A 25,888-nucleotide genomic window follows, 5' to 3' on the forward strand; every position below is an offset into this window, starting at 1 on the left:
AAAAACTGAGCTCAAGTTGCTTATTTTGGTCGAGTTCTAATACCTTATTTCATCCCTTCTAAGATGTGATAGTGTGATGCACCATTATGTTATGTATCAGTAAGCAAGAATAAAACAGTGCTTCCAATTATGAATGTGGGGCATCTTAATTATGAGATGCATGTTTTAACATGAGAAAAATAGGTGCAACTTAAAAATCTGTGAAGCAGGATGAAATACTGTAGGATAAATGCTTCAACAACCAAATGGGGCCGGGTGCCATGGCTCACGCCTGTAATCCTAGCACTTTGGGAGGCGGAGGTGGGCGGATCATGAGCCTGGCCGACATAGTGAAACCCCGTCTTCCCTAAAAATACAAAAATTAGCCAGGCATGGTGGCGCACGCCTGTAGTCCCAGCTACTCGGGAGGCTGAAGCAGGAGAATTGCTGGAACCCGGGAGGCAGAGGTTGTGGTGAGCCAAGGTTGGGCCACTGCACTCCAGCCTGGGCAGTAGAGTGAGACTTTCTCTCTCAAAAACAAAAAAACCAATACAGGTGTATGGGTGAGTGCAGGAGGCTAGCAGGGAGGCAGATGATGTCAGAGGCATAGTTCTAAGATACAGGAAAAGTTTCATATCCATGAGCCTTGCAAAGGGGCCTTGAAAGATGCGAGAGTTTTCTGAGCAAGAGCTTGGGGTGGGCAGGGGTCAGCAAATATTTGACTGGACTATTTGGTGTCATAATCTAGTGGGACAAATGGCTGCAATGGTCGGTTTCTGTGGCCAAGTCACTTGTACTGGTCTGACGACAAAGGAGTGGTGCAAAATTAAGGACTGCTAGAGCAGGAAGAGCCTTTTTAGAGGCATATAGGTCAAACTCATCATTTTACAGATGAGGAATTTTGAGCCTTGATGAGAAGCTTAACTGGAAGGAATGGATCATGCTGAAGCCTGATTGGAACCAGAAATCCAATTTAAGTGACAGTGAGGCGCCACGCTTCCTAGTAGGCATGGCTGCTTGCATGCATTTCCTGGAGCGTTAAGAATGGAGGTGCCTGAGGAGGTTAATGTGCTCCTCTTTCGGGTCACTTTGTGCTTGACACCCCCTGCCCCTCTTGTTCTCGCAGCCCGCCTCCTTTGTCAGTTCTGTGAGCCGAGCTCTGTTTCCCTGATTACATCATCATTCCCATCAAATCCTGGACGGCTTTAGGAGAGACACAGCACTCAGGTAGTGTCACCTGGTAGTGGAGTCTGTATGTGTAGGGCTATAGGGCGGAGGAGGTGGTGTGTGTAGGGAGACAGAAGGGAGGGAGAGCAATCTGAGCTCGAGTTCGGCCTATTTGCTACAACCTTTTTGCTTGTGTCAGCTTTTATAGAAGTTCAGTTTCAAAGAAGTGAGGAAGGCAAATGGATGGAAATTTGTTGTAGTGTAGAATTTTTTTTTTCTTCCTTTGAAAGAGGGTCTTGCATGTTGCCCAGGCTGGCCTCAAGCCCCTGGGCTTAAACAGTCTTCCCACCTCACCTTCTGAGACTCTGGGACTATTTCATGTATCATCATGCCCAGCTTGGGATTTTTTTTTTTTTCCTGAAGTTCCTTCTTTAAGAGTCTCTCTAGTTTCTTTGTGGATGAAATTAATCACCCCCCCGTTCATGACATCACACTGGAAATTATCCCTCCTTTCTTCATCATTTACCTCTTTACTGGTTTCTTCCCACCATTGTAGAAACATGTTCTTATTTTTCCCATAATAAAGTAAAGCCTCCCTTGTTCTTGCATCTCCTGCCTGCTCTATCCTTCTCTTAGTTTATAGCAAAATCCCCCGTAAGAAAATGTCTAAAGAGTTTGTCTCCATGCCCTTCTGTTTATATTCATATTAATATCTTCCAGCCTTCCTTTGCTATTCACCTTTGAACCCCTCACGTTGGGCCACTTATCAAGGTCCGTAATGATTGCCCAAGCCACATTTCCATTATTCTGGGCTGTAATTGCCCATTCAGTGGCATTTACCATGATTGAACATCTCGTGAATACCACCTGCCTGCTTGACTGCTGCATTTTGATTTTATTATTTTATTTTTTTAGATGGAGTTTTGCTCTTGTTGTCCAGGCTGGAGTGCAATGGCATGACCTTGGCTCACTGCACCCTCTGCCTCTCAGGTTCAAGCGATTCTCCTGCCTCAGTGTCCTGAGTAGCTGGGATTGCAGGCATGCGCCATGACACCCGGCTAATTTTGTATTTTTAGTAGAGATGGAGTTTCTCTGTGTTGGTAAGGCTGGTCTAGAACTCCTGACCTCAGGTGATCTGGTCGCCTTGGCCTCCCAAAGTGCTGGGATTATAGGTGTGAGCCACCGCGCCCGACCAATTTTTTTTTTTTTTTTTTTAATATTTTAGAGATAGGATTTCCTTTTGTGGGCCAGGCCTGAGTGCGCTGGCTCGACCACAGCTCATTGCAGCCTCAACTCTCCGTCTCATGCTTTAGCCCCCTGAGTAGCTTGGACCACAGGTGGGTGCCACTATGCCTGGCTAATTTTTAAATTATTTGTAGAGATGGGGTCTCCCTGTGTTGCCCGTGGTGATCTTGAACTCCTGATCACCTTAGTTGATCCTCCCAAAGTCCTGAGATTACAGCTCACCGTGCCTGGCCCACTTCGTTTTTTTTTTTTTTTTTTTTTGATAGGCCGCATGAAGTTAAGATGTCCCAAAGCCAACTATCTGTGAGGTCTCTCATCTGCTTCTGTTCTCTGCTTGCCCCTTCTTCCCTTTTTCAATAAATGGCAGTTACTTGGTTCTAGTTGCAGTGGCCAAAACCTTGGAGTCATCTGTTACTTATTTTTTCAGAGTTTTGCATTTAGCTTTAGCTAACCTGTTTTACTATTTATTTATTTTGAGACAGCGTCTTGCTCTGTTGCCTAGGCTGGAGTGCAGTGGGGGTTATCACAGCTCACTGCAGCCTGGGCTCCTTCCCCCTTTAACTTGTCCTCCCCCCGAACTCAAGTTGCTGGGACTACAGGCATGTGCCATCATGTCCACCAAGTAGACATTGTGTTGCCTAGGCTGCTCTCGAACGCCTGGGCTTAAGTGATCCTCTTCCCTGCCTTGGCCTCCCAAAGTGTTAGAATTACAGGTGTGAGCCACTGCACCAGTCCTTAGTTAACCTGTTTGAAACTCACAGCACCTTTTGATTCTGAACTTGCGCTACTGCTCCTGTTCCACGTTGTCATACTTTCTAGCTTAGGTTACGTTGCAGCCTCCCTGTGCTCTGTCAGCTTCTGCCTTTGTATTCCTCCAGGCATCAGCCAGCATAAACCTTTAAAAATGTAAATTAGGCTGTGCTATGCTCTGTTCTGATTCTGGCATATCTGCCTATCCTCTTAATGTGAAAGCTAAATGTCCTCATGGCTGGCCACTTGATGGGGCCCCCATATCACTCTGTTCTCATTGTCTCTCTGTCTGTCTCTCTGCCTCACCCACTCCAGTCTTCCTGGTATTTTAAATACACAAAGCATACTCTGTTTAGCTCTCGCTGATCCTTCTGTTGAGAATTCTCTCCCTTCCGGTATCTATGTGACTTGATCTCTCTGTACCTTTCAGGTTCCCCTTCAAGTGCCCCCATACCCCGGAATGTTCCTTGAAAATCGTCGTAAAAAGGGTACCTGCCTCTCTTACTCCTTAGCGCTTTACCTTATGAAGTCTGTCTGTACAGCGTTTCTCACTGCCTGACACTGTAGTGCTGTGAGGGAGGGGTGTGTGCATATGTTTATTCCTGTCTAGCCACATTCGATTGTAAGCTCTTCGAGAGGAAAACTTATTTTATTTGTGTCGACTGCTGGTCTGTTCCCTGTGCCTGGGATCTCCGAAGTCTGTGTTGTGTGAATGAGCATGCAAACGGCTCAGTGGCCCACCTGGACGCCACCCACGTCTCTACTGTCCCCTTTCCAGCACCTCTTGTTGCCATGCTGTGGATGTGCCACTCTCTCTTCAGGGGACTGAGAGTCTGCCAACTGGGACTCCAGATTTCGTTTTAGAAATGCTCACGCCGTGACACCCTAGGCTCCCAGATGTCAGCTTATCTTATTTTCCCCATTGCCAGAGGGAAATGTGCATTCATAATTGTGTGATATTGTGTCCAGAATTGGTGGGTTCTTGGTCTCGCTGACTTCAAGAATGAAGCCGCGGACCCTCGCGGTGTTATAGTTCTTAAAGATGGTGTGTGGAGTTTGTTCCTTCAGATGTTCAGATGTGTCCAGAGTTTATTCCTTCTGGTAGGTTCGTGGTCTCGCTGACTTCAGGAGTGAAGATGCAGACCTTCGCATTGAGTGTTACAGCTCTTAAAGGTGGCGCGTCTGGAGTTGTTCATTCCTTCCGCTGGATTCATGGTTTTGCCGGCTTCAGGAGTGAAGCTGCAGACCGTTGCCGTGAGTGTTACAGCTCATAAAGGCAGTGCAGACCCAAAGAGTGAGCAGCGGCAAGAAGTGAAAGAACAAAGCTTCCACAGCATGGAAGGGGACCTGACCTGGTTGCCACTGCTGGCTCAGGTGGCCTGCTTTTATTCCCTTATTTGGCCCCTCCCATATCCTGCTGATTGGTCCATTTTACAGAGAGCTCATTGGGCTGTTTTGGCATAGTGCTGATTGGTGCGTTTACAATCCTTTAGCTAGACACAGAGTGCTGATTGGTGTGTTTACAATCCTTTAGACAGAAAAGTTCAAGTCCCCACCTGATTAGCTAGACACAGAGCACTTATTGGTGCATTTACAAACCTTTAGCTAGACACAGAGTAGTGATTGGTGCGTTTACAATCCTTTAGCTAGACAGAAAAGTTCTGCAAGTCCCCACCCGTCCCAGAAGCCCAGCTGGCTTCACCTCTCTCACTGGCACTCGCTGCAGGACTTTGCGGCACCTAGCCTGGGCACTCTGGCAGCCAGAGGGAGCTGGCCCGTGGTCACCAGGAACCCGAGCTGGCCAGTGAGCGTCAGGCACAGCCCCAGCTTCCGCCGTGCCTGTCTCCTCACAGTTCCCCATGAGCAGAGGAAGTGAGCAGAGGGAGTCAGCTCTGGCCTCAGCCAGCCCCAGAGAGGGGCCCTCATAGCACATCGGCGGGCTGAAAGGCTCTTCGGTGGCCAGAGCAGACGCCAAGGCCGAGGAGGCACCGATAGTGAGCGAGGCCTGCTAGCACGTTGTCACCTCAGTATGTCTCACAGTCATAGAGATTCTTGGAATAGGATCAGCCTTGTATCCTTTCTTTCTGAACCACATTCGTTGCATCCCTAATTAGGTACAAGGTATGTTGCTTGGTAGTTTAAATTAGAATTGGGCTTTTAAGAAAAAGTTAAAAAAAAATTGTGTCTCAACTCTCAATTGATTTTTGTACTTTCACTAATATTTTTGGGGTTAATTTAATGGGCCTCAGGTGTTAAGCAGCTTGTACAAGGCCACGTAGTAGAGAAGTGGTCAAATCAGGGTGGACTTTTGACTCCATATATCTATCTCTCCCTCCCTCTCCCTCTCCCTCTCCCTCTCCCCTCCCCTCCCCTCCCTCTCCCTCTCTCCCCCTCCCCTCCCCCTCCCCCTCTTCTCCTTCTCCCTCCCTTCTTCTCTCCTCCCTCCCTTCTTCTCTCCTTATTCCCTCCCCCTTCTTCTCTCCTTCTCCTCCTCCTTCTCCCTCTCCCTCTCCCTGTCCTTCTCCCCCTGTCTCCCTCTCTCTATTTCTGTGTGTGTGGGTGTGTGTGTATGTGTGTGTGTTTAAACTGAGGAAAGCCTGTGAAACCACATATCTCGAGTGTATCTTGTGACAAGTGTACACATATAACCGAGCGAGCAGCACTCCAGCTGACTGGTAGGTAGAGTACCTTCCTATCACCCTGAAACGGTTCCTCCTTCTCCCTTCAGTACAGTTGACATGTTTGTTTGTTTATTTAGAGACAGAGTCTTGGTCTGCCACGCAGGCTGGAGTGTGGTATAACCTCAAGAGCCTGGCCTCAGGTGATCCTCCCTCCTCCTGACATTACAGGCGTGAGCCACTTCGCCTGGCCACTTGAGTTCTTTAAATGTATTTGCTCATTTTGGAGTTTGTCAACACCACTGTCTCTATTTTTAAGAGCTGTTATGCTTATCGATGGGTTTATGCTGTTTGTCCAGAATGTGCTGGGTGTCTGAAAGTGTTGGGCTGAAACTGCCTGAAGGCCAGAGGCCCATGTGCGTCCCCTTAGCAGCTCCAGAAGTGGCTCATGTAGGCACAGTGTTTGAATAAGAACCCTGCGATTAGAAAGATGGTGACATTCTCAGAGTCAGACTCTCTCTTAAACCGGCATCATTGTTTTTGTCCTGAACTGTTGTGTAAAGCTGGAGCAGATGGGCTTTGGAGCAGGCTTCATTCTGTCTGTCTTCAGTGTCACCTTTCTCATGTGGCACGTTAGCCACCACTGTTTTTAATCTGTGAATATTCGGAATACTCAGCCTGGGTGTGTATAAAATTAATACTTAGAAATTCTGGAACTAGGGTCGCAGACTTGGCTTTTTTCCCCATGGGTACTCTATAGAGACATCCATAGTCTTTTGCTGGTGCAGTGTCTTTAGTTAGATTGAATGCTGTGGGGAGCCCATGATCTCCTTGTCGCCCTTGAGGATGCACAGACAGTGCCTGTGGTGGGATAGGATTACTAATCATATTTTTTTGGCTGTGGTGGAAGTCTGTAGATCAGTCAACTCAGGCTGCCATAATAAGTTACCTTAGACGGGGCCTGCTGTCTGATTTCTCACAGTTCTGGAGCCCTTAAGTCCAAGATGAAGGTGCTGGCCAGCTGGGTTCCTGTTGAGTGCCCTCTTCTTGGCTGGTTCCTCTGAGTCTTCCTCCACATGCGAGGACACCAGCCCTCTCAGGTCAGAGCCCTGTGCCCCCATGACCTCATTTAACCTTGGTCACCTCCTCATGGACCTTAGGGGTAGAGGTTCAACAGAAGACTTTGTGGGGAGCATATTACAGTCTCTGCAGGCCTTGGAGATGGTGACAGTTTTATTCCATTCTAACTGTAGATGAAGTTAACCTCCATGTTAATCTGCAGCGTATTTTCTTTTTTGCTTGTGTGATACTAGAATATTTTCCTGATAAGTCAGGAAACCTTACAGTTGTTTGACCTTTGAGAAGGCTGGATGGAGTGACTGCTTTTGAGAGGGGGATGGTGGTTGTGATGGCCCTGGAAGGATGTTTCTGTTGTCATAGATTATTTGGGGAAGCATTGTGGAATTATTTGAGGACTTTTGAGGTTGAGGGAATCCTATTTGTTAAACGGTAATTCATCTTATCTGCCTATTGTGACTCCCAGCCATTTTTTATTCTTGACGTGTAATAGAAAGGAAAGACCCTGCAGGGTCACCATATAGGGCTTCCTACAGCCAGAGGTGACTTGTTTGTGAATAGGATTTATTAATGTTCTTTCTTGTAAAGTGATATTGTCCCCTGCTAGAGAAAGACCTCATACGTTTTCTAAATCTTTGAATTCTGTGATATGTGTATTTAAGTAGCTTTAATTACTATCAGATTTATTGTAATGGACTAGGGTAGTTTTGCTGTGCTTGTGAATGTCTTAGATCTGATTTCCCTTAAATTTAGAGGGCCCTTTACTTAGCTTTTGGAAATAACCTGTTATTACTAGAGCCACGTTAAATGTTTAGAGTCCTGTATGGTATATCTTTAAAAGCCAGAAGAGTGATTACTAGATATGCTTTTGGGAAATTACCCTACAGTCCATAAATCCCTTAATTTACAATTTGATTTTTAAGCTCACCTGCTGCTAAATCTCATCTATCCTTCTAGCTTCCTCTTTAGGCTTTAAGATGTTTCTGTAGAGTCCGAGATTTAGCTTCTTCATAATTTCTTTCCCAAGGATCATAAAAACAGTACAGGTCTGCCTTTCAAGGAGGTGTGGGGATGAGGAGAGAAACATGAGCTATTTTATAATCTTGGACCTGCCTATTGGGAGAACATTTGCCAGTGACATCCCATCTTTGATTATAAATTGGCAAGGCCAAACCTGTACCCTGCCATTGACATCCAAGGAGAGCTGTGTCTTGTGTTTCAGGGTAACTCATGCCCTGCCTGCCTTCAGACCCCATGGCTTCTCTCCCTGACCTGTTACTAGTGTTCTTGCCTCATTTATGCTTTGAAGCTAATGGCTGGTTCAGCTCTTTCTGTATACAGGTTGTCTTCCTGTGTGATCTGCCCTGCCCTTGTCATCTGGGTAATCCTTAAATGAGTCCCTATTTTCTTTTTGCAGATAGGTGGGTGCTTGGTCATGCTTGGTACTGCCATCTTGGTGACGGGAAAGGCCATGTGCACTGAGGCTCCCAGGCTGGCTTCTGACGGTCTCTGAAGTGGTTGTCTCCTTTTAGCTTTCCATGGCTTTCAAAGTTATGCTGCCATCTAATACATGAAGGCAGTCCAAGGTCTACCATTTGCAGTCATTTATTTAACTGTCTTTTATAGTTAATCAATTTATTTAACTATGTGTTTTTATTTTTTCTGTTGCCCAGGCTGTAGTGCAGTGATGCGATCTCAGCTCACTGCAGCTTGCGCGCACCACTGCCAGCAATCCTCCCACCTCAGCCTTCTGAGTGGATGGGACTGTAGGCACGTGTCACCACGCCTGGCTGATTTTTAAATGTTTTGGTAGAGATGGGGTGCCACTATATTGCCCAGGCTGGAACCCTGTTATTTTTGATAGTCTCCTTCCGTCCCATGTGATTGGGGTTTTCACCGAGGGACCCATGCTTTTGAATGCATATTTGAAAAATAGCATCTTGCCTCCTTCTAGAGTGAATTTAGAACAATGAATCTAGACTGATCTGTTCGCTAGGGGCTCCCCCAGCAGTGTACCCTCCTTGAGATGACTTTGTTCCTAGTGTCATTTGAAAGGGCCTTCCAGTTTGCTCAGTTGGAAAGTGTTACAGAGTTTTAAAGGGTGAGCTGGAAGGCTCTCAGCTGGCACTTTCTGAATCTCTCTGAGGAAAATGTTGGCAAACTCTCCACTCTGCCTGAACTCTTTTTATAAATGGAGAAGCCAGGAGTTGGGAAACCACCACACAAAGTGAGGTCGAACCCTCTGCGGAAACGTGTCATTATCTTAGTTAAGACAGTGGACTATTTTATGGTAATATGATGGTATGGACCCCCTCCCACCCTTTGATGTGTTGATGTTTCAGAAAGCCCTTCAGTTCATCTTCCTGCTACCAAAAATAGAAGTGTGTAGGGCAGCAATTTACAGTGTATTTCTGTTTTTAACTGGAGAGCCTTTTTTTCCCCACGAGATGCACATGACTTTTAGTTTCCTTCTTTGACAACTTAAATGAAGAGGGCAGTGCTTGAGTGCTTTATTCAACAGGTGTCCCACCTTCTAAGGAAAGTCGACTTTTTTCACTCCCGTCTCCTCCCCTTCCGTATTTCAGAGAACAAGTTTCCACGGTAAGGAGGAGGAGCTTGCCATTGATTTTCTTCTCATGTTTGTTGCCATCTGTCTCACTTGCATTTCAGTCTGACGAGAAACCCAAGGTGAATGTGCCATGGAGCTCAAGAGGTTTCCATGCTCCTGAGCTGTCTGACTGCAGAGCCTGTAGCCACTTCTGCCTAGTCCCCAGAGAAGCCTGGAGATGGAGAAGAACCCAACAGAGCATGTTGGTGTGGGGTTCTTTATCCTTTCATCGCTGCACTGCCACACACTCAGGTCAAGCAGGGACGTCGTTCCTAGCTCTGTCCACATTGTGCAGCCCATGCTTGGTGCTTCTAGCCTTCTGGGGTCTCCCTTTATGGACGAATTCCAAGGGAATAGGTTAAGATTGCCATCAAGTGGCTGTTCTTGGTAGTGGATGTTGACATCCCTGCTGGCCGATTTCTTAGCCCCTCTGTGAGAACCTCTGTGCAAGGGATTGCCTGTCCTTTTGTCGGGGTAGGCAGAGCTCAGGACATCTCTGAGATGAACGCAAGCTGGGCCTTCTCGTGTGTGCTCTGTAAAACTGAAGGCAGGCTGGGTTGTCCCTGGAGCTGTGAATACAGACCATCAGAGATTTCCTGGAGAGAATGGATGGGCATCTACCCTCCTGCCGGCTAGGGTCCAGTAGGCCACAGTCCTCCAGCTCTGCTAGTGGAAATTGTTGAAGGATCAGACTGTCATCCCGATAAGTATAGCCCAGGGTCCCACCAAGGGTTCAAAGACCCATCAAACTTGATACCATCATTCTGTTTGGTTTGTTTATTGTTTTCCATCTCAGAAAGTGGGATACTACTTTTTTGTTTTTTGTTTTTCCCCAGACATGGTATTCTTACGATTAATGCAGTTGATTTATTTCAGGTTCTTAGTGCCTGGAAGAATGTAAACATTTAAAACGGTGATCATTACTGAGGTTGTAGATATACATTACCCCATGACTTCCTATTTGTGCTGTAGGTTTGTCATGAAGCAGGACACCTAAGGAACGGTTTCCAAGTTGCTTTGCCTCCTTCCTAGGTTCTGAATCCCAGTGTCTTGTAATTAGGCCTCACCCTAGGACTTGGCAAGCGAGCCGAGAGCGCTGTGGCTCTGACAGGCATAGAAGGAAGGATTGCCTCTCTAGTTTTGCCCAGCAAGGCATCCTCAGTGGTATTGGTGAAAGCTGCCCTGTAGGCATAGTTGGTGTTAGGTTTGTATAGGAGGGGTACCCCACCCCTAGCAGGGCACAGAGTATTGGATTCTGAAGTCTCTGAGAGTTTCAGAGCCAGCATGTGGTATGTAATGGAGGCTAGATCTGTGCCAGCTGGGTCAGCGGGGAGGCCCGAGACAGACAGAGGGAAGGAAGTGACTGTGGGAGAGCATGTGATGGGGACAAGCTCTAAGTCAGGGTCAACAAAAGAAAATTCTTAAGGCCTATCTATTTTAGGCAGCTTTTTAGAAATGATAAAGGCTGTGTTATGCAACCATTCACTTTGCAATCTGTCAAATCATATTAAACCAGAATTCCTGGACTGTAGCCATCTCAAGCAATATTGAATGCATCAAAAATTTGATATGTTGGAATGGGCACTGACATTGGATCGTAATTCTAGTTCTACCAGTAACTGGGTGTCTGTGAGCAAATGATGCCTTCACTGGCATCCTCCTTATGTAAAACAAAACACTAGATCTCTTGGTCCCATTTGGTGGTGTTTCAGTGGTGAGTGGCATCGGGAAGTTGAAGGCATGCTCCTGCTCTCCCACTTTGCTGACTCTCTCATGCTTTGGGGTCAGGGAAGCATTTGCATGATTTTGCAGAATTTGGAGGGAAGCGAATGAGAAGTATTGTGGAGGAAATGTGCCCTTCATAGCTACTGACCCTCTCCTTTGGTGTGTAGAGGCACCAATACAGTGATCCCAGAGTGGTGTGTGTGTGTCTGGAGGTGGCAAAATGTGAGTCCAACTCGGCCTAGGTTTTAGTGGCACTTTGTCCAGAGTGTTAGTTGATGATTGCTGTCCTTCCTTTACTGGCAAGCCACAGTAAGGTGGCCTAAAACCGTTTCTAATAAAAATCACCCTTTGGGATATTCGTTTGTATACGAAGTTTTTCCTACAGTTTTTAGTTTTCTGAGTAAGCCTGTGGCTCTTTAACAGTTCCAGTCTCTATTTCCCCTTCTCCCCTCCCCTGCAAGCTGGACTGATTACCACCTCGAGCCATCTGCTGCTGAATTTAAGGTGATTTGTCAGCCTGCTGCTGCATTTGCCCCCTGAAAAGGATTCACCTTCTGTCTGACTTGCCCAGTTGATGGGGGAGGTGGTGAGGAGGGGATTCTAAACTTGTAACAGGGGACAGCAGAGGGATGAGGGTCTGCTGCAGACATGGCGGCAGACATGTTGGTCAGCATGGTCAGCAGTATAGGTCATTGCTACCCAGCAGAACTTTGTGTGATGTTGGAAACATTCTGTGTCGGTGTTGTCCTATATAGTAGCCACTAGCTGCCTGTGCTGCTTGAACTTTTGGAGCTTTGCTGTCGTGATTGAGAGACTTCTTTTAAGACAGGGTCTCGATCTTCGCTCATTGTAACCTCCACCTCCCAGGTTCAGGCAATTCTCATGCCTCAGCCTCCCAAGTAGCGAGGGTTACAGGCGCCCACCATCACGACCAGCTAATTTTTGTATTTGTGGTAGAGATGCGGTTTCACCATGTTGGCCAGACTGGTCTCGAACTCCTGACCTCAAGTGATCTGCCCACCTCGGCCTCCCAAAGTGCTGGGATTGTAGGCGTGAGCCACCATGCCGGCCAACAGACTGAATTTTGCATTTGATTTGGTTTTGGTTAATGTAAAATTAAAAAGGCATGCGTGGATAGAGGCTCTCAAGTCAATGTCACCATAGAGACAGGAGAAGCATGAAATGGTGGTGAAATTCTTCCCGTGTATCCCTATGCTCTGTTTGCTCTTGCTTTTGGCAGGAAGTCTTTCTGGGTATTCTTTCAACTCTCCTCATGGTGTGTTATGTAGACAGTTCTGACAAAGTTAAAAAAAATTGATATTTCACTCAAATGCCTTTTAGTCTTTTGGGCAATGTTAGAATATGTTTTCCCATGGTATCCATGCCACTATATTGAGAATATAGTAAACTACAACCTAGCAATTTATTGCTGAGTTCAAAATTATCTTTGTCTACCTTTGTCATTTACCTTATCTAGGTTTTCCCTTAGCTCCATGTAAATAATGTTGGTAGCTCCATCTCATTTCCATCATTGAGTAATTCTCTTGTGATTGACTCTACTTCTGTGCTGTTGACACAGCCAGTTTCCCTGTGATACCATGTAAATTTTAAAATTTCCTTCAGCATATTACTAAAGAAAGTCATCTGAATTGTGGAAAAATTCAAGATTTCAGAAAACTGTAAAGATTGCCACTGGAGAGAATACCATAAATGGTGTTCCATATTTATCACAGCACTTGGGTTATTTCTGGTCTTCTCCATGATGTATGAAGCTTTTAAGGAAAATGCCAGGAAGAATATACACGAAATTGTTAACAGTGATTACTGGTATATTGGGACTTGGATGATTTCACTGCGTAAATAAGAGGAGGAGGATTCTAGGTAGTTTTGACATTTATTTAAATGTTTAGTAACAGAATGAGGTTATGTTAGCAGGATATAAAAGGCACATATTTTGAGAAAGACACAAAACTGCTTTAGTTACAGAAACAAAATCAGCCTGCAAACAAAGAAACAAAAATTGGAAAATTGAAATTAATAAAGTCCTAAATATCTAGAAAACATCATATGTGTATAGATTTCTGTGTGTTATATTCAGTGCTCGTGAAATTATATTTCATCTCAGAATCTGAAGATGAGGTCTTCTACTTCCTAGGAATTTCTCATTTTAATCAGTGAGTGTTGAGATATCATAATTCATTGTAAATTATATGAGCTATTTCTAGTCTAATAATTTCAGACATAAGGAGATGAAGAGTTCTTTGACACATTTGCCTTTCCCAGAGAACGCTGAATGTTAGGTGCGTTGTACGTAGCGTGGGGCTTCCCAGGTGAGAGCACCTCAGGCTTACGCAGCCCTGGATTGGCCCTGAGACACTGCTTACTCTTCAGCAGCATAAATGCATTGCAGCATTGTGAGTTATTGAGATAAGCAAGGCCAATGCAGTGGCTCATGCTTGTAATCCCAGCACTTTGTGAGGCTGGGGTGCCTCGGGAGGATTGCTTCAGGCCTGGGCAACATAGCGAAACACCATCTCCACAAAAAATATAAAAAATTAGCTGGGTGTGGTGGCGCCTCCCTGTATATAGTACAGCTACTTGGGAGGCTGAGGTGGGAGGATTGGTTGAGCCCGGAAGGTCGACGCTATAGTGAACCTAGATCGCGCTACTGGACTGCAGCCTGGGACACAGAGCAAGACCCTGGCTCAAAACAAAACAAAAGATGATCATGACTAAATCTTCTTCTTGAAGGAACCTGACAGTTGAGTAAATGTTACCTTCGTACCTTTTGAAATTATATTGGAATAGCACCTGTCAAATGGAAAGAGGAGCAGACGCTATCTAGGCAGAGGAGAGAATAGTCAGAAAAGGGCATGTGCAAAGGCCTTAAAGCTCCAAGGGTCAAGTAATAGAGAGAATGTGTCAGCTGCCGCACATGCAGGACTCAACCCGGCTACCCCAGTGGCTTCATGCAGTAATTCAGAACCAAAGCATTGCTGATTGGTCTATTGCATGGCTCAGGAAACCGATGTAGAATAATTCTTTTTTTTTTTTTGAAATGGACATAGAATTTAAACCAGTCAAAGACAAAATAATCAAAACAAGCTACATTTAAATTTTCACTTCTGTCGTTAATTTGTTGTATTAACCAACAAACTATTAGAAGCAAATCGTTGCTTCTGTCATTGGTTTGTTAGTATTAATTTCTAGAAATTACCGGATTACAGATTTGTTAGCCTCCATTTCCAAGTTGCTCTTTTGAAAGATTTTATCAGTTAATCACACTAGCAGCACATGAGAGTACTACTTTTGTCAGAGTCAGAAATTTGAAAAGGTGATTACTTACTCTTCAGTTTTGACCTATCAGCCTTTTGTTTCAGTGCTTTTTTTTGGGGCGGAGGGGATGGAATTTTTGCTCTTGTTGCCCAGGCTGGAGTGCAATGGTGCGATCTCGGCTCACTGCAACCTCCAGGAGTCCTGAGTAGTTGGGACTACAGGCACACACCACCTTGCCCAGCTAATTTTTTGTATTTTTAGTAGAGATGAGGTTTCATCATGTTAGCCAGCATGGTCTCGATCTCCTGACCATGTGATCCGCCTGCCTCGGCCTCCCAAAGTGCTGGGATTACAGGTGTGAGCCACCATGCTCGGCCTAATTTTGTATTTTTAGTAGAGATGGGATTTCTCCATATTGGTCGGGCTAGTCTCTAACTCCCGACCTCAAGTGATCTGCCCACATCAACCTCCCAAAGTGCTGGGATTCCAGGTGTGAGCCACCGCTCCCAGTTCTTTTTTTGAGACTGATTCTCGCTCTGTCGCCAGGCTGGAGTGCAGTGGCGAGATCTCAGCTCACTGCAGTGTCCACCTCTTGGCTTCAAGAGATTGCCCTGCCTCAGCCTCCTGAGTAGTAGCTGGGACTACAGGCATGCACCACCATCCCTGGCTAATTGTTTGTATTTAAGTAGAGACAGGGTTTCACCATGTTGGCCAGGATGGTCTTGATCTCCTGACCTTGTGATCCGCCTGCCTTGGCCTCCGTAAGTGTTGGGATTACAGGCGTGAGCCACTGTGCCTGGCCTCAGTGCTTTTAATATACAGTTTTCCTTTCTTCACTATTCCTAAGTAGGTAAACAGCTTTTTTTGTGATTCTGGTTCAATTTTACTTTATACTATTAAGTAATGTTTTCAAAATATTCTGAAAAAGGTTGATCATCTTGTTTGACTTGGCATTATTTCTGTGTTCACCTTTTAAAATTCATTAACTGGATCACCTTCAAATATGTGAAGTACATTTTATTATGTGTTTCTTTTTCCAACCAAAAAGCCAACAATATATATTGAACCAAAATTTGGGTATTTTATTACCATAGAAGCTTATGAATGCATGTAGGTAGTCCTATATGTTTAGTGTTTCACAAACCCTTTTACTTGTGTAATTAATTAATTAATGCCCCCAACACCAGTGTTGTCCTTATTTCCATTTAACAGGTGAGGAAACTGAGGCAGAGAGAAGTCTTATGATTTTTCTTAATCATTCTTAATCATAGCCGTGTGTGCTGTGATCCACTGAGGTTTTTAGTGCAAGGTGTTTATCAAATAAGTCAATATTTTTTAATTTAAAAAAATTCATGGAGAATACAGTAGTTCTCCCATATCCACGGGTGATACATTTCAGTACCCTCAGTGGATGCGTGAAACTGTCGCTGTTACCAAACCCTATATATGCTGTGTTTTTTCCTATACATAAATACTGTACAGTGCAGATCATTCACGTCTGGGCAGGATAGTTCAGGGTTTCAGCATGCTACACGAAATGGTGTGCAATTTAAAACTTATGAATTGTTTATTTTGGGGATTTTTAAATTTAATATTCTCAGACCTTGGTTGACCATGGCTGACTGAAACCTTGGAAATGTAAACCGCAGAGAAGGAGGGCTACAGTGTTGTCTGAATTTGAATGACTACATTAATTGTAGTATTAACAACCTGGTTAGTTTCACAAGTTTGCATACTGTCACCCAGTCCAGGTCACCCTACTATGTTCTTGTAATTATTGGTATTATTTTATAATTGTACAGTGTGGCCTTGTCATGTTGGCTATCGGGCCAGCCACATGCGTTACAGAGTTCAGCACTGTTGGTGTTTCAGGAATTACCAAGCTTTCTTGGAAAGCGTTCAAGTCAGACTCTGTGTGTACCTAATTCTGGTTGGTATAGTGCCAGCATATTAACTTTTATTTAAATAAAATTCCAACAAGTAATATTTATTATTACTATACTGCTGCCATAGAATGCCCACACTTTAATGTTTTTGAAAGTCAAATATTAGCACAGTAGATCACCTTTCTGCATTGACTTCTATCACACCCTGTGTGATATGGTCAATACTACATAATTTCATCCAAATAATACAGAAATATCATTACAAATACATGGCTAATGCTGTGTGACTATTAAAATTCTATATTATGTGAAATTATCTGGCACCATAATCTTGTACTCTCTTCTATCACACGACAGTCCACACCACCCTACCCCTCTTTTGTAATTAGTAGTTTTGGGGAAATTATTAATTGTATGGTACTGAAATACCTAGGCACCAGCTGGGGTTGGTCTTGGGGTTGAGGTGATAATTAGGTGGATGGCAGCCATGAACCTAGTTGGCTGCATAGAATTTCTGTGAATATGAGATTCCTTCTGAAAATTCTGACTTCTCCTGAATTAGAGGTCTCTCTTGTGACATGTTATAGAAGGTCTTTAAACATTTTGAGATTACAGTGGTGACATTACTGGGGCAAAATCAAAAGTTGACACCTGCTTTGGAAACTGATTTGCCATTCATCTTGTAAATTTGAACATTTGCATATCCAAGGATATCTACCACTTCCATTCCTACATATCTAAGAGAAACTCTAGTGCATGATTTCCAGGAGACTTGCAGAGAGGACTTGCAGTATGGTTCATGATAGCAATAAACTAGAAGCACCTTAGATGCCCTTGGACATGAGAATCATGGTGGAATACCCACCATTCATCGGTTGTGTAGTAGTAGAACTACTCCATTTGTATAATAATGAGATTATAAGAGATATAAGCAAGGTTGTGGATAGATCTTAGTAACTTGATGTTGAGTTGGAAAAAGCCCAAGTCCCATTGGAACTGTTTTGTAAAGTTTATAATCAAATGCAGTGAAACAAAGTGCTATTTATATATGTTTATGTTATAATATTAAAAAGTTAGCACATAGGCAAGGCTTTAGGTTATGTTTGAGTAGTTGGGTTTGGCTGCGGGTTCACAGATACTCTTTATATCCTTCAAAATTAAAGTGGACTGATTGTCCAGAGGACTTTCGTTTAAGATTTATGACTTGCTCTGATATTCCACTATTGAAACTTAGATGGTGGTGCCTTCGTCCTATTAATGAACATGGATGGAGCAAAGAAAAGTTCTTCCCCAGTCTTTCCACCCTCTCCTCTTTCTTATCTTTAAGTATTTCAAGTTGTGTTGTTACGCCTAAATGGAATCTATTTCTTAGTGTTATTCTTGGCCTTCCAGAGGATGCTGTAAGTCTAATATGGTAGTTTGCATGTTTCTTCTTTACTAGGGAACCAACATTTCATCTAAACAGGCTAAAACTTACGGGTATTCACAACGGAGAGTTTTGTTAAGTCTCCTTCCCGGCCAGACAGACACAGAACTGACTTGCATGTACTGTATTTTAGGAAATATTGTCTGCATGATCGGGAAGTAATGATGATGGGTAGGCTTTTCTTATTTCTTAAAATTTAAATACCTGTTTCTCTTTAGTTGACTAGAAGAGAAGGAAGCAGTGGAGATAGGAAAGGGGCAGATAGCGTTTATTACTGCTGATACCTGTGTGCACTCTCAGTGTGTGAGTGACAGAACTAGGGGTGTTCAGGAAAACCACTAATCATACATGATTCTGAAACTTCATTTCTGGCCAACTGTTTATGTCTCAGGGTTTCTACTTTTCTTACTAACCTTGCTAAGAATTAGCATACATCAGAATATCTGCCTCAGGTCTCCTTTCCAGTTCTCTGCTTTGGGTGCTGTTGATCACTGAAGGAGCCAAAAGACGAGTCCCAGTAGAAGGAAGAGGAAAAAGGCCGAATAGTCATCCCCTGAATGTCCTTTAATTGATTCTGTATGACTTATGCTGCAGTGGGATGCATGCCAAACACTTGTTCACTGTTAACAGGAACATGCTGCACTGTAGAGCACTAAATAAGGGTCTGCTCTGGGGACTCACCCTGGGGGCTCCCCTGGGAACCATTGGAGAGCAACTCTTTTCCAGCCCTCTATGTTCTATAGGGAGTTGTGTATTGAGGTGACCCCACCCCTTCTTCCCCAGTGCCACTGGATTCTCGGATAGCCTCCTGTCTGTTGAGACATAGGAGCTAGCTCTGTGACCTTTGCTAAGAGACAAACTTGTTTTTAGCCACAGCTTCATCATCTGTTAAGTGGGGGAATTGTAGTAGAGTATCTCTGAGGCCCTATGTGTAATTCTGATTTTAAAGTGGTGGATATCAACTAGACACTAAGGAGGACCATATTCTACCTTCCTGATGTCTCTCTGTGTGTGTGTGTGTGTGTATATGTATATGTATATATATTGATGTTTATACATTTTTGATGTAAGAAGTTCTGGCATGTACATGAGCTTTAATGATTTACAAAACAAGAGTTGGCCATTGTGGAGAGAATATCCAATTGGCCTTGATTGCTTGCTAGCCTGGGTGACTTCACTCCTGAGCAAAGTTGACATCTACCTTCAGGGTTTTTGTGAGGTATAAATAAGTTACTGTGTGTGTAGTATGAGAACCCAGAAGGGCCTAGTTAGATGGTTCAACAACTAGGAAACAAGAAGCTGGAAGTATTAGTAAGGCATGTTTCCAGTTCCTCTGAATGCATCTCAGGAAAACTTCCAGTGCTATGTGGGCTTGGCCACCGTCTTCCTCCCCTTGGAAGGGCATGAAGAGAGGCGTGTGGTAGTGTTGAGAGCATGTGTTTTGGACATTATCATTGCTGGTTGAAGTTCAAAGGCTTCAAGAGAATTGACTTTAAAAATCAAAAAGCTATAACATATGAAAGGAGATGTGTACTCCAGTTGTCTGAGGCCAGGGAGCTGGCCAGCCCTCAGTTGGATTCCTGCCTTTTTCACCCCTCCCAGCAGCTGCCAGACCACAGAGCCGGTTCTGTGAAAGATCCTCAAGAAACAATGAGAGAAAACAGCTTCTGTTTGATTAGATTAGATCAATTTATGTGCCTCAGGGAGGGGCCTGCGCAGGGCAGGGGGAGGGGCGCCCCTGTGTTGTTGGTGGGGGCAGCGGTGGCCCATGCGGTCACTTCATAAGTAATGAGGCTCCGTGGAAGCTGGAATTGGAGGGAGGGGGAGGGCGGGCTGGAGGAGGAGCATGTGGAAGGAGATTTCTGCAGTCTGTCTGGAGAGCTGCCCAGGTTTCCCAGCCAAAAAAACAAATAAAAATAAATAAAAGGCAAGTGCTGAATGACACAGATTATGATATTAAAAAGGGATGCCATTGAAACTGCGCCCTGGAGCCCGCTGTCCTTGGGGGTGGGGTGTGCTTGGCAATGGGGTGGGGGCATCTGACCGGCTGGGGACACAAAAGTGTGCACAATTAAACTGTGAATGTCCCCCTCCCCCCCATATGTCAGAAATTCTATACTTCGGATTTGTCTGCATTGCAGGTTGGGGAAATGGCAGGATGAAAAGCTAGTGGCTCTTTTCCTTTTTCTCATTTTAATTTATCAGGGTAGGGGGAGCCAGCCGGAGACCCCTCCTCTTTGGTGTTCGATTCCCTCCCATGCACATAAATAACCTTCTCTCCTGGCTGCCTCCCCTCCCCCTCGGCCCCATTGCTGTTCTGGCCGTCCTATTGCCGCGCGGAATCTGCACTGCCGCTTGCTTATTACGTACAGGGGAGGATTGTTGACAAGTGCTCCGGAGCCTGCCTCACTGCGCTCTTCCTCCCTCCCTCCCTCTGTCCTCCTTCCTCTCTGTCTCTCTGCAATGATCCGGCTCTGAGGATGGCTGCTCCACGGGTCTGTCAGGTGCAGTTTTTGGTGGCTTATCTTGAGGAACCTGGGATAGAAGGTCTGTTCCTATAAATAAAAGACAAACCAAATAGCTCTAGATTTGTTTCAGGCTGGTATGGCTTTTGTTGGAGAAATAGGCCTTTGTGGGTTTCCCTGCTGGGGTCCTGATTAAATCCATTGTGGATGGCAAGGTGCTATATATATATGAGAGACTATGTAAAAAGTGTTGCGATTTGCTTAATATTAATATTCTTTTAGCTTTGATATCCTCCCTAGGGGCAATGGTGGCTCCTGCAAAGGCACTGTGGAAATTTACAAGAGAGAATTAATGTCGCTCTTAAAGCATTAAGCTCTGTTGACCATTTTGGCCAAATCTGCAGTTTCAGTCAGGCTTGTATGAATTTAGACATTTCTCTGGAGACTGAATGCCATCCAGCTATAGCTGGTCCCTTTTATTTTATTTCCAATTTATTTGATCATTTCCCAGCATTTAAAAATAAATGTTTGATTAAAGTTAATTAGTTCATCCTCACCATAGTTCTGGTTTCCTTCATAAACAGCATGTTTGCTTTCATTTCCATTAATCCTTTCTTTTTCTACCTCCATCTTCTTTCCTTGAAAGATGGAGGAAACTGAGGCATGCAAATAGATCCTGAGATCTGAAGTGATTCTAGATTGAGACCTAAAAGCTTTAAACTTCTAGTGCTCTTGATTCTTCTCCCGAATTTCATGCATTAATTCATGTCTGTATTACTGTCTGTAATCACAGATGATTTTGAGGAACCTTCAATGTTTGGTGCCTCAAATCTTAGCAGATTCCATAGCCACATTCCTATAGTGATGCTTTCTGTACTGCTTCCATGCATTATATTTCAGTAGTGGAAAGAATGCTTCTCTGGTAGGCAGTAGGCCTTTCTAAAGTTATTTGTTGTCAGCAGGTTTTTTGTTTTTTTACTTTGAATGGACTACTTAATCCTTTCTGAATATATTCATCTGAAAAGTGGGAGGGCAGTTGATTTCTTGATATGTGAGTGAGGTAATAAGGAAACTGGGTAACTACTGTCCCTCCTAGTCATGCTACAAAGAAAACAGAACTTAGAACTTCCAAGAGATTCCTTTTATCCTAGGGAATGAAGGCAGCCCAGAGAGGTTTCAGGGCAAAGGGTGTGGCTGTTTATTTATGTACAAATTATGGTGTCAATCAGGACACAAAGTTTGTGGAGCTTTGCCCGTTTATCATTACAGATTAGTACACAAACCGATAACTTTATGGCACTTGTCGATTGAGTAAAAGCAGCAGCTTTGCCTGTCATTGGAGAGCCTGGCTCAGATTGGATAGCTGGTTTCTTTTGGTACCTTACATTTGTGGGGTAAAGATGATAGGAAGCTTTAGAGACCTAAATACATACACACTTGTAATTACTTGAAGGCAGAAGAGTATCATTAGCTATCTGTGAACGTGCTGTGTTCATGGACATCTCCCTTTGAGGAGTGCAAATTCTGTAAGATGAGAAATCAGATTTGGGCCTGTCAGTTTATCTGAACACAGGACTTTCCACATGTTGGGCTCATTTATCTGTCTTAGAAAAAATTCTCAAAAAACAAAAAAAATGCCCTTGTATTGCCGTCTCCTTCTTGGAACTGAGTTCCCTTGCTCTGCAGTGGTGCCATTGTTCTGCCGCTCATGGTTACACACCAGCCTAAGTCCACTGTTGCCTTGAGTCAGTTTCCTTCTGTAGGCAGCTTTTGACCTTGGAGGTGGTCAGTTGTGGGCCCTCTGTGGTGTGGAATTCTTTTCTTGAGCTGATGGAAGCTCGAGTTGCATATCCTAGGGGATTCCAGGGGTTTATGTTGTGGTGGGTATTTATAACTAGGGTGTCTGGTGGGTGTGTGTTTGACTGTGTTGTCAGTGTAAAATTAAAAGGGCATTGAGATGAAGTGTGGACCCAGAGAAGTTACGGCCTGGGATAGAGTAGCCATGGCATTGGACACAAAACTAGAACTGCTGATTGTAGAGCATCGTGGGTGTTTATAATTCAGTCATTATTATTATTCTAGGTTCTGCACTTGTTCTGATTGTTATAAAGGTCATATTAAGGATGAAGAAGGAGTGAAGAGGGGAAGAGAATAGGGAGGATGAGCTCTTGCCCCAAAGAACTAAAAGGGAGTTGTGCCAAAATGAGCAGTACATTATGTTCACAGTGGTGATCATCAGAGTTTAAATAGCTTCTGGGCTGGTTGGGAAATCTTTCCTGAAGATTGCGGCTCTTTGTTTTTGTGAGAGGTTTTGTGTTGAATAAAGTTAAACTGTCAGCCTTGTCTGTTTTTATTTATTTTCGTTGGAGCCTCTTAGCAGTGTTTTCTGTCCCCCTGGGATTGTTGGTTAGGATGTGCGAAGGGGAGATCTTTTGTCTTTTGGTGGTTCTCAATCGTTTGGGGTCTAGGTAGCCAGAATAGGGCCCATTCTAGTAGTAGCAGTGTTCTGCTTACCTCTTCCTCTGAGCAAATAGGACATGTCTGTTAGGCTTGTTCTTTGTAGCTCAAGGCATTTATTGCCTTCTGGGGCCCAGGGTCCCATCTTTCCCAAAGGCAGTCATTTACTTGGCTCTGGAATAGGAAAAAAAAGGATGGAGTCAGGCATTTTTCTTACCTACCCAGTGACCCAACTTTTCCATGTTAATAATGACCACCGTGTCAGGTCTTAGTATCTAACACTTTCTCAAAATATTGTGCATGCAAAAGAGGTATAGATTGTTGAAGGTGTGTCAAGGTATAGATTCTGGTGGTGGTGAGAGAGCTCTTGTGAGATTGTTGATTTACAAATCAGTATTTACATCTGTTTTTGCAGGGGTTAAATGTAACAGATATGTCCCCTGTGTCTACCCATTCATCCTCCCCATTCCTGCCTCCAAATCTTAGGACTGTTTTAAGGGGTGATGGGTGGGGTGTTTTTGGATTGTCTTTTCTTGACTGGAATGGGAAATCTCCATAGCTGATTTAATAGTAGACAAAGGGGAGCCCTAGTCGGCTCAGGGGCTGGTCTCATGAGGGAAAGGGATAATTATTTTCCATAAGCCGAGGTATGAAACCACTTTCATTTGCGCCTCGTTGACCACAAGTGTGCCACCGACATCCTGCCTCGTGACTGGCATTTGTTCTCAGCCACACCAGTGTGTTGATCTGGTGAGCATGTCAGTGGACAAGCCTGGGCTGTGCTCTGCAGACCCTGTGCCCTCTCGCCCCTCTCCCTGGAGCTCTGTGCTCCACTGGAAGCTTCACATACTGACCTGCATGTGTACAGTGGTGGGCAAACTCCATGTTCATACTGACCATGCCAAGCAGGCGCAAAGCCAAATCCGCCCTGGCATCGGAATCCCTACCCTGCTTAAAAAGCAATTCATTTTTTTTTCTCTTTGCAAAACCTGAGTGAACATAACATTTATTTTTCACTATCAATGGCAGCAAACCATGCATTCTGATGACCTCAGATAGGGCCCTACCTCAGCCATAGGGGCTGCTTTTATAATTTTTCTATCAACTTAAAGTGCTGCAAATACACACACACACACACACACACATACACACACACACACACACACACAAATTACGGCTGAAAATGAAAGCTCTCTTTGGATGCTTGACTGTTTGATATGTAATGTGATAACCTTGTCTCACAGTGACAGGGTGACAGACGGCATTGGCTCTATGATACAGAATTACCTTTTGTGCATCTTTTCTACAACAAAGCTACATACATTGACTCACCCTAATATGCTAATGACTTTGGTGTGCTCCAGATGTTTTAGAAGCCCTGGAAGAGCCTCAAAGCCCTCCTTGTTTTTCCTTTCTTTTTAACCCTTCTTTTGGCATTGCTTTTGTGGAATAGAGCCATTGGCTTTTCCTTTGGTTTTCTATTGTCATGTATGTGTAGCTATTGAGAGAGGACCGGTAAGACTTCTTTGTGTCTAAAACATCATAAAATGATAGAGGCTACATGCTCTAGCGCCCCCCCTTTTTTTTTCAGATATTAGAAAAGAATTGTCTTCTGTCCATACATTTGTGTTCCAAAATCTGTCGTTCTCTTCGGTTGCTTTCGAAGTTCCTTCAGCTAAAGGAATCTTTGGCCTAATTTGTGTTTCAGTTTTCCCAACACCCATCATATAAGGCAAGAGGGAGATGGCCATACACTAGTATCTCCAGTTTCCAAGAACAACAGGAATTCCTATTCCATTTTGATGCTGCTGTTCCAGACTCAGAAAGAAGCCTGTTTTGTTGTATTGTTTTTTGCGGTCTTTTCATTTCTTGCTAATTTGGGAGATGGGGTGAAAAGCTCCTGAGTGTGCAGAGCTGCTGATGGCAGGGTTCTGTTGTGTTCAATTTCTTTAGAGTTCTCGGCTGCACAAATGGACACTGCCTTGTGGCTAAATGGTCTTGGATCCCAGACGCACTTCTCCCGTCAGCTGATGGTGACTAGCTGAGGTTGCAGGCACAGTAACCAAGCCGCCTTTACTGCAATGATTTATAATTTTCAGCTCATATTTATTGCTTTTGTGAAAGACAATAGACATGGTTTAATTTAAGTTCAACCTACTGAATATTAATAGAGGAGAACAAATGCTAATGGGATAGACTGAATCTTTGGGCCATTCATTCAATTTCCCCTGTTTAACCTCCTCTCCCCAACAAAGGTTTGTATTGGTCGGGGTGGGGGAGGGGGTTGGAAAAATAAAAACGGTTTGAGTGTGTGAAGGAGGGGATGCCATTTCATTATTTCTCGTTGACTAAAAATAATAATTTTAACAATTGGTGGCAGGGCTTTGTTAGGGGAAAGAAAAGGCAGCACATTAGCTTGGCTAATGTTGTAATAATGACTCTGTTGCCCTGTGGCATCGTATTCCGTCTTGCTGACCTGGCCCTCCTGGACTGGGCAGGCTGTATAACTGGGCTTTGAACATTCAAAATGAAATGTTGTAGCCAGTACAGTGGAGATTGATTGGGGCGGTTGGTGGGGGGGGTGGGGGTGGGGGTGGGGTTAGATAAAGAAAAAGCCCAGGTTTATTCAACCATGTAGGCTGTCTGACTATAAATAAATGTAAATGTTTTCTGGACTGCTATATACAGAATGGAAGTACTCAAATTGCAAAAGTTGATCATGTGCAGAACAAAGTCAGTCTTACGCCTTCATAAGGGCCAGTAAAATCTATGGTCCTGGCCAGGCATGGTGGCTCATGTATGTAATCCTAGCACTTTGGGAGGCTGAGGCAGGCGGATCACAAGTTCAAGAGATCAAGACCATCCTGGCCGACATGGTGAAACCCTGTCTCTACTAAAAATACAAAAATTAGCTGAGCATGGTAACGAACGCCTGTAGTCTCAGCTACTCAAGAGGCTGAGGCAGGAGTATTGCTTGAACCCAGGAGGTGGAGGTTGTAGTGAGCCAAGATTGTGACACTGCACTCCAGCCTTGTGACAGAGTGAGACTCTGTCTCAAGGGGAAAACAACAACAACAAAAACAGAACACACAATAAAAAAACCTATGGCCCTTTAGTTTGTATAAAGGCAGTTCCTTATGTATGGGCCCCATTTTATGAATCTGGAACGAGAATGTGATTCAGGAAACCCCATGTCTTCTCTAGTTCAG

The 25,888-nt window shown here is 44.2% G+C and overlaps 1 protein-coding gene across 4 annotated transcripts in view; it reads left to right on the forward strand.

Moving 5' to 3' along the window:
* JARID2 (jumonji and AT-rich interaction domain containing 2) overlaps positions 1–25,888 on the forward strand; it is a 280,860-nt gene that overhangs the window by 137,847 nt on the left and 117,125 nt on the right. Inside the window, exon 1 of one of the 4 annotated variants that reach the window (XM_050788024.1) lies at positions 19,582–20,304. The exons of the other annotated variants lie outside the window; for them this stretch is intronic. Within the exon in view, the coding sequence (XP_050643981.1) occupies positions 20,238–20,304 (67 nt within the window). The 5' untranslated portion in view covers positions 19,582–20,237. Of the gene's footprint in view, positions 1–19,581; positions 20,305–25,888 lie in introns of those variants that run through there. 4 annotated transcript variants of the gene reach the window in all.

Source organism: Macaca thibetana, chromosome 4, assembly GCF_024542745.1.
Source record: "Macaca thibetana thibetana isolate TM-01 chromosome 4, ASM2454274v1, whole genome shotgun sequence".
NCBI lineage: Eukaryota > Metazoa > Chordata > Mammalia > Primates > Cercopithecidae > Macaca > Macaca thibetana.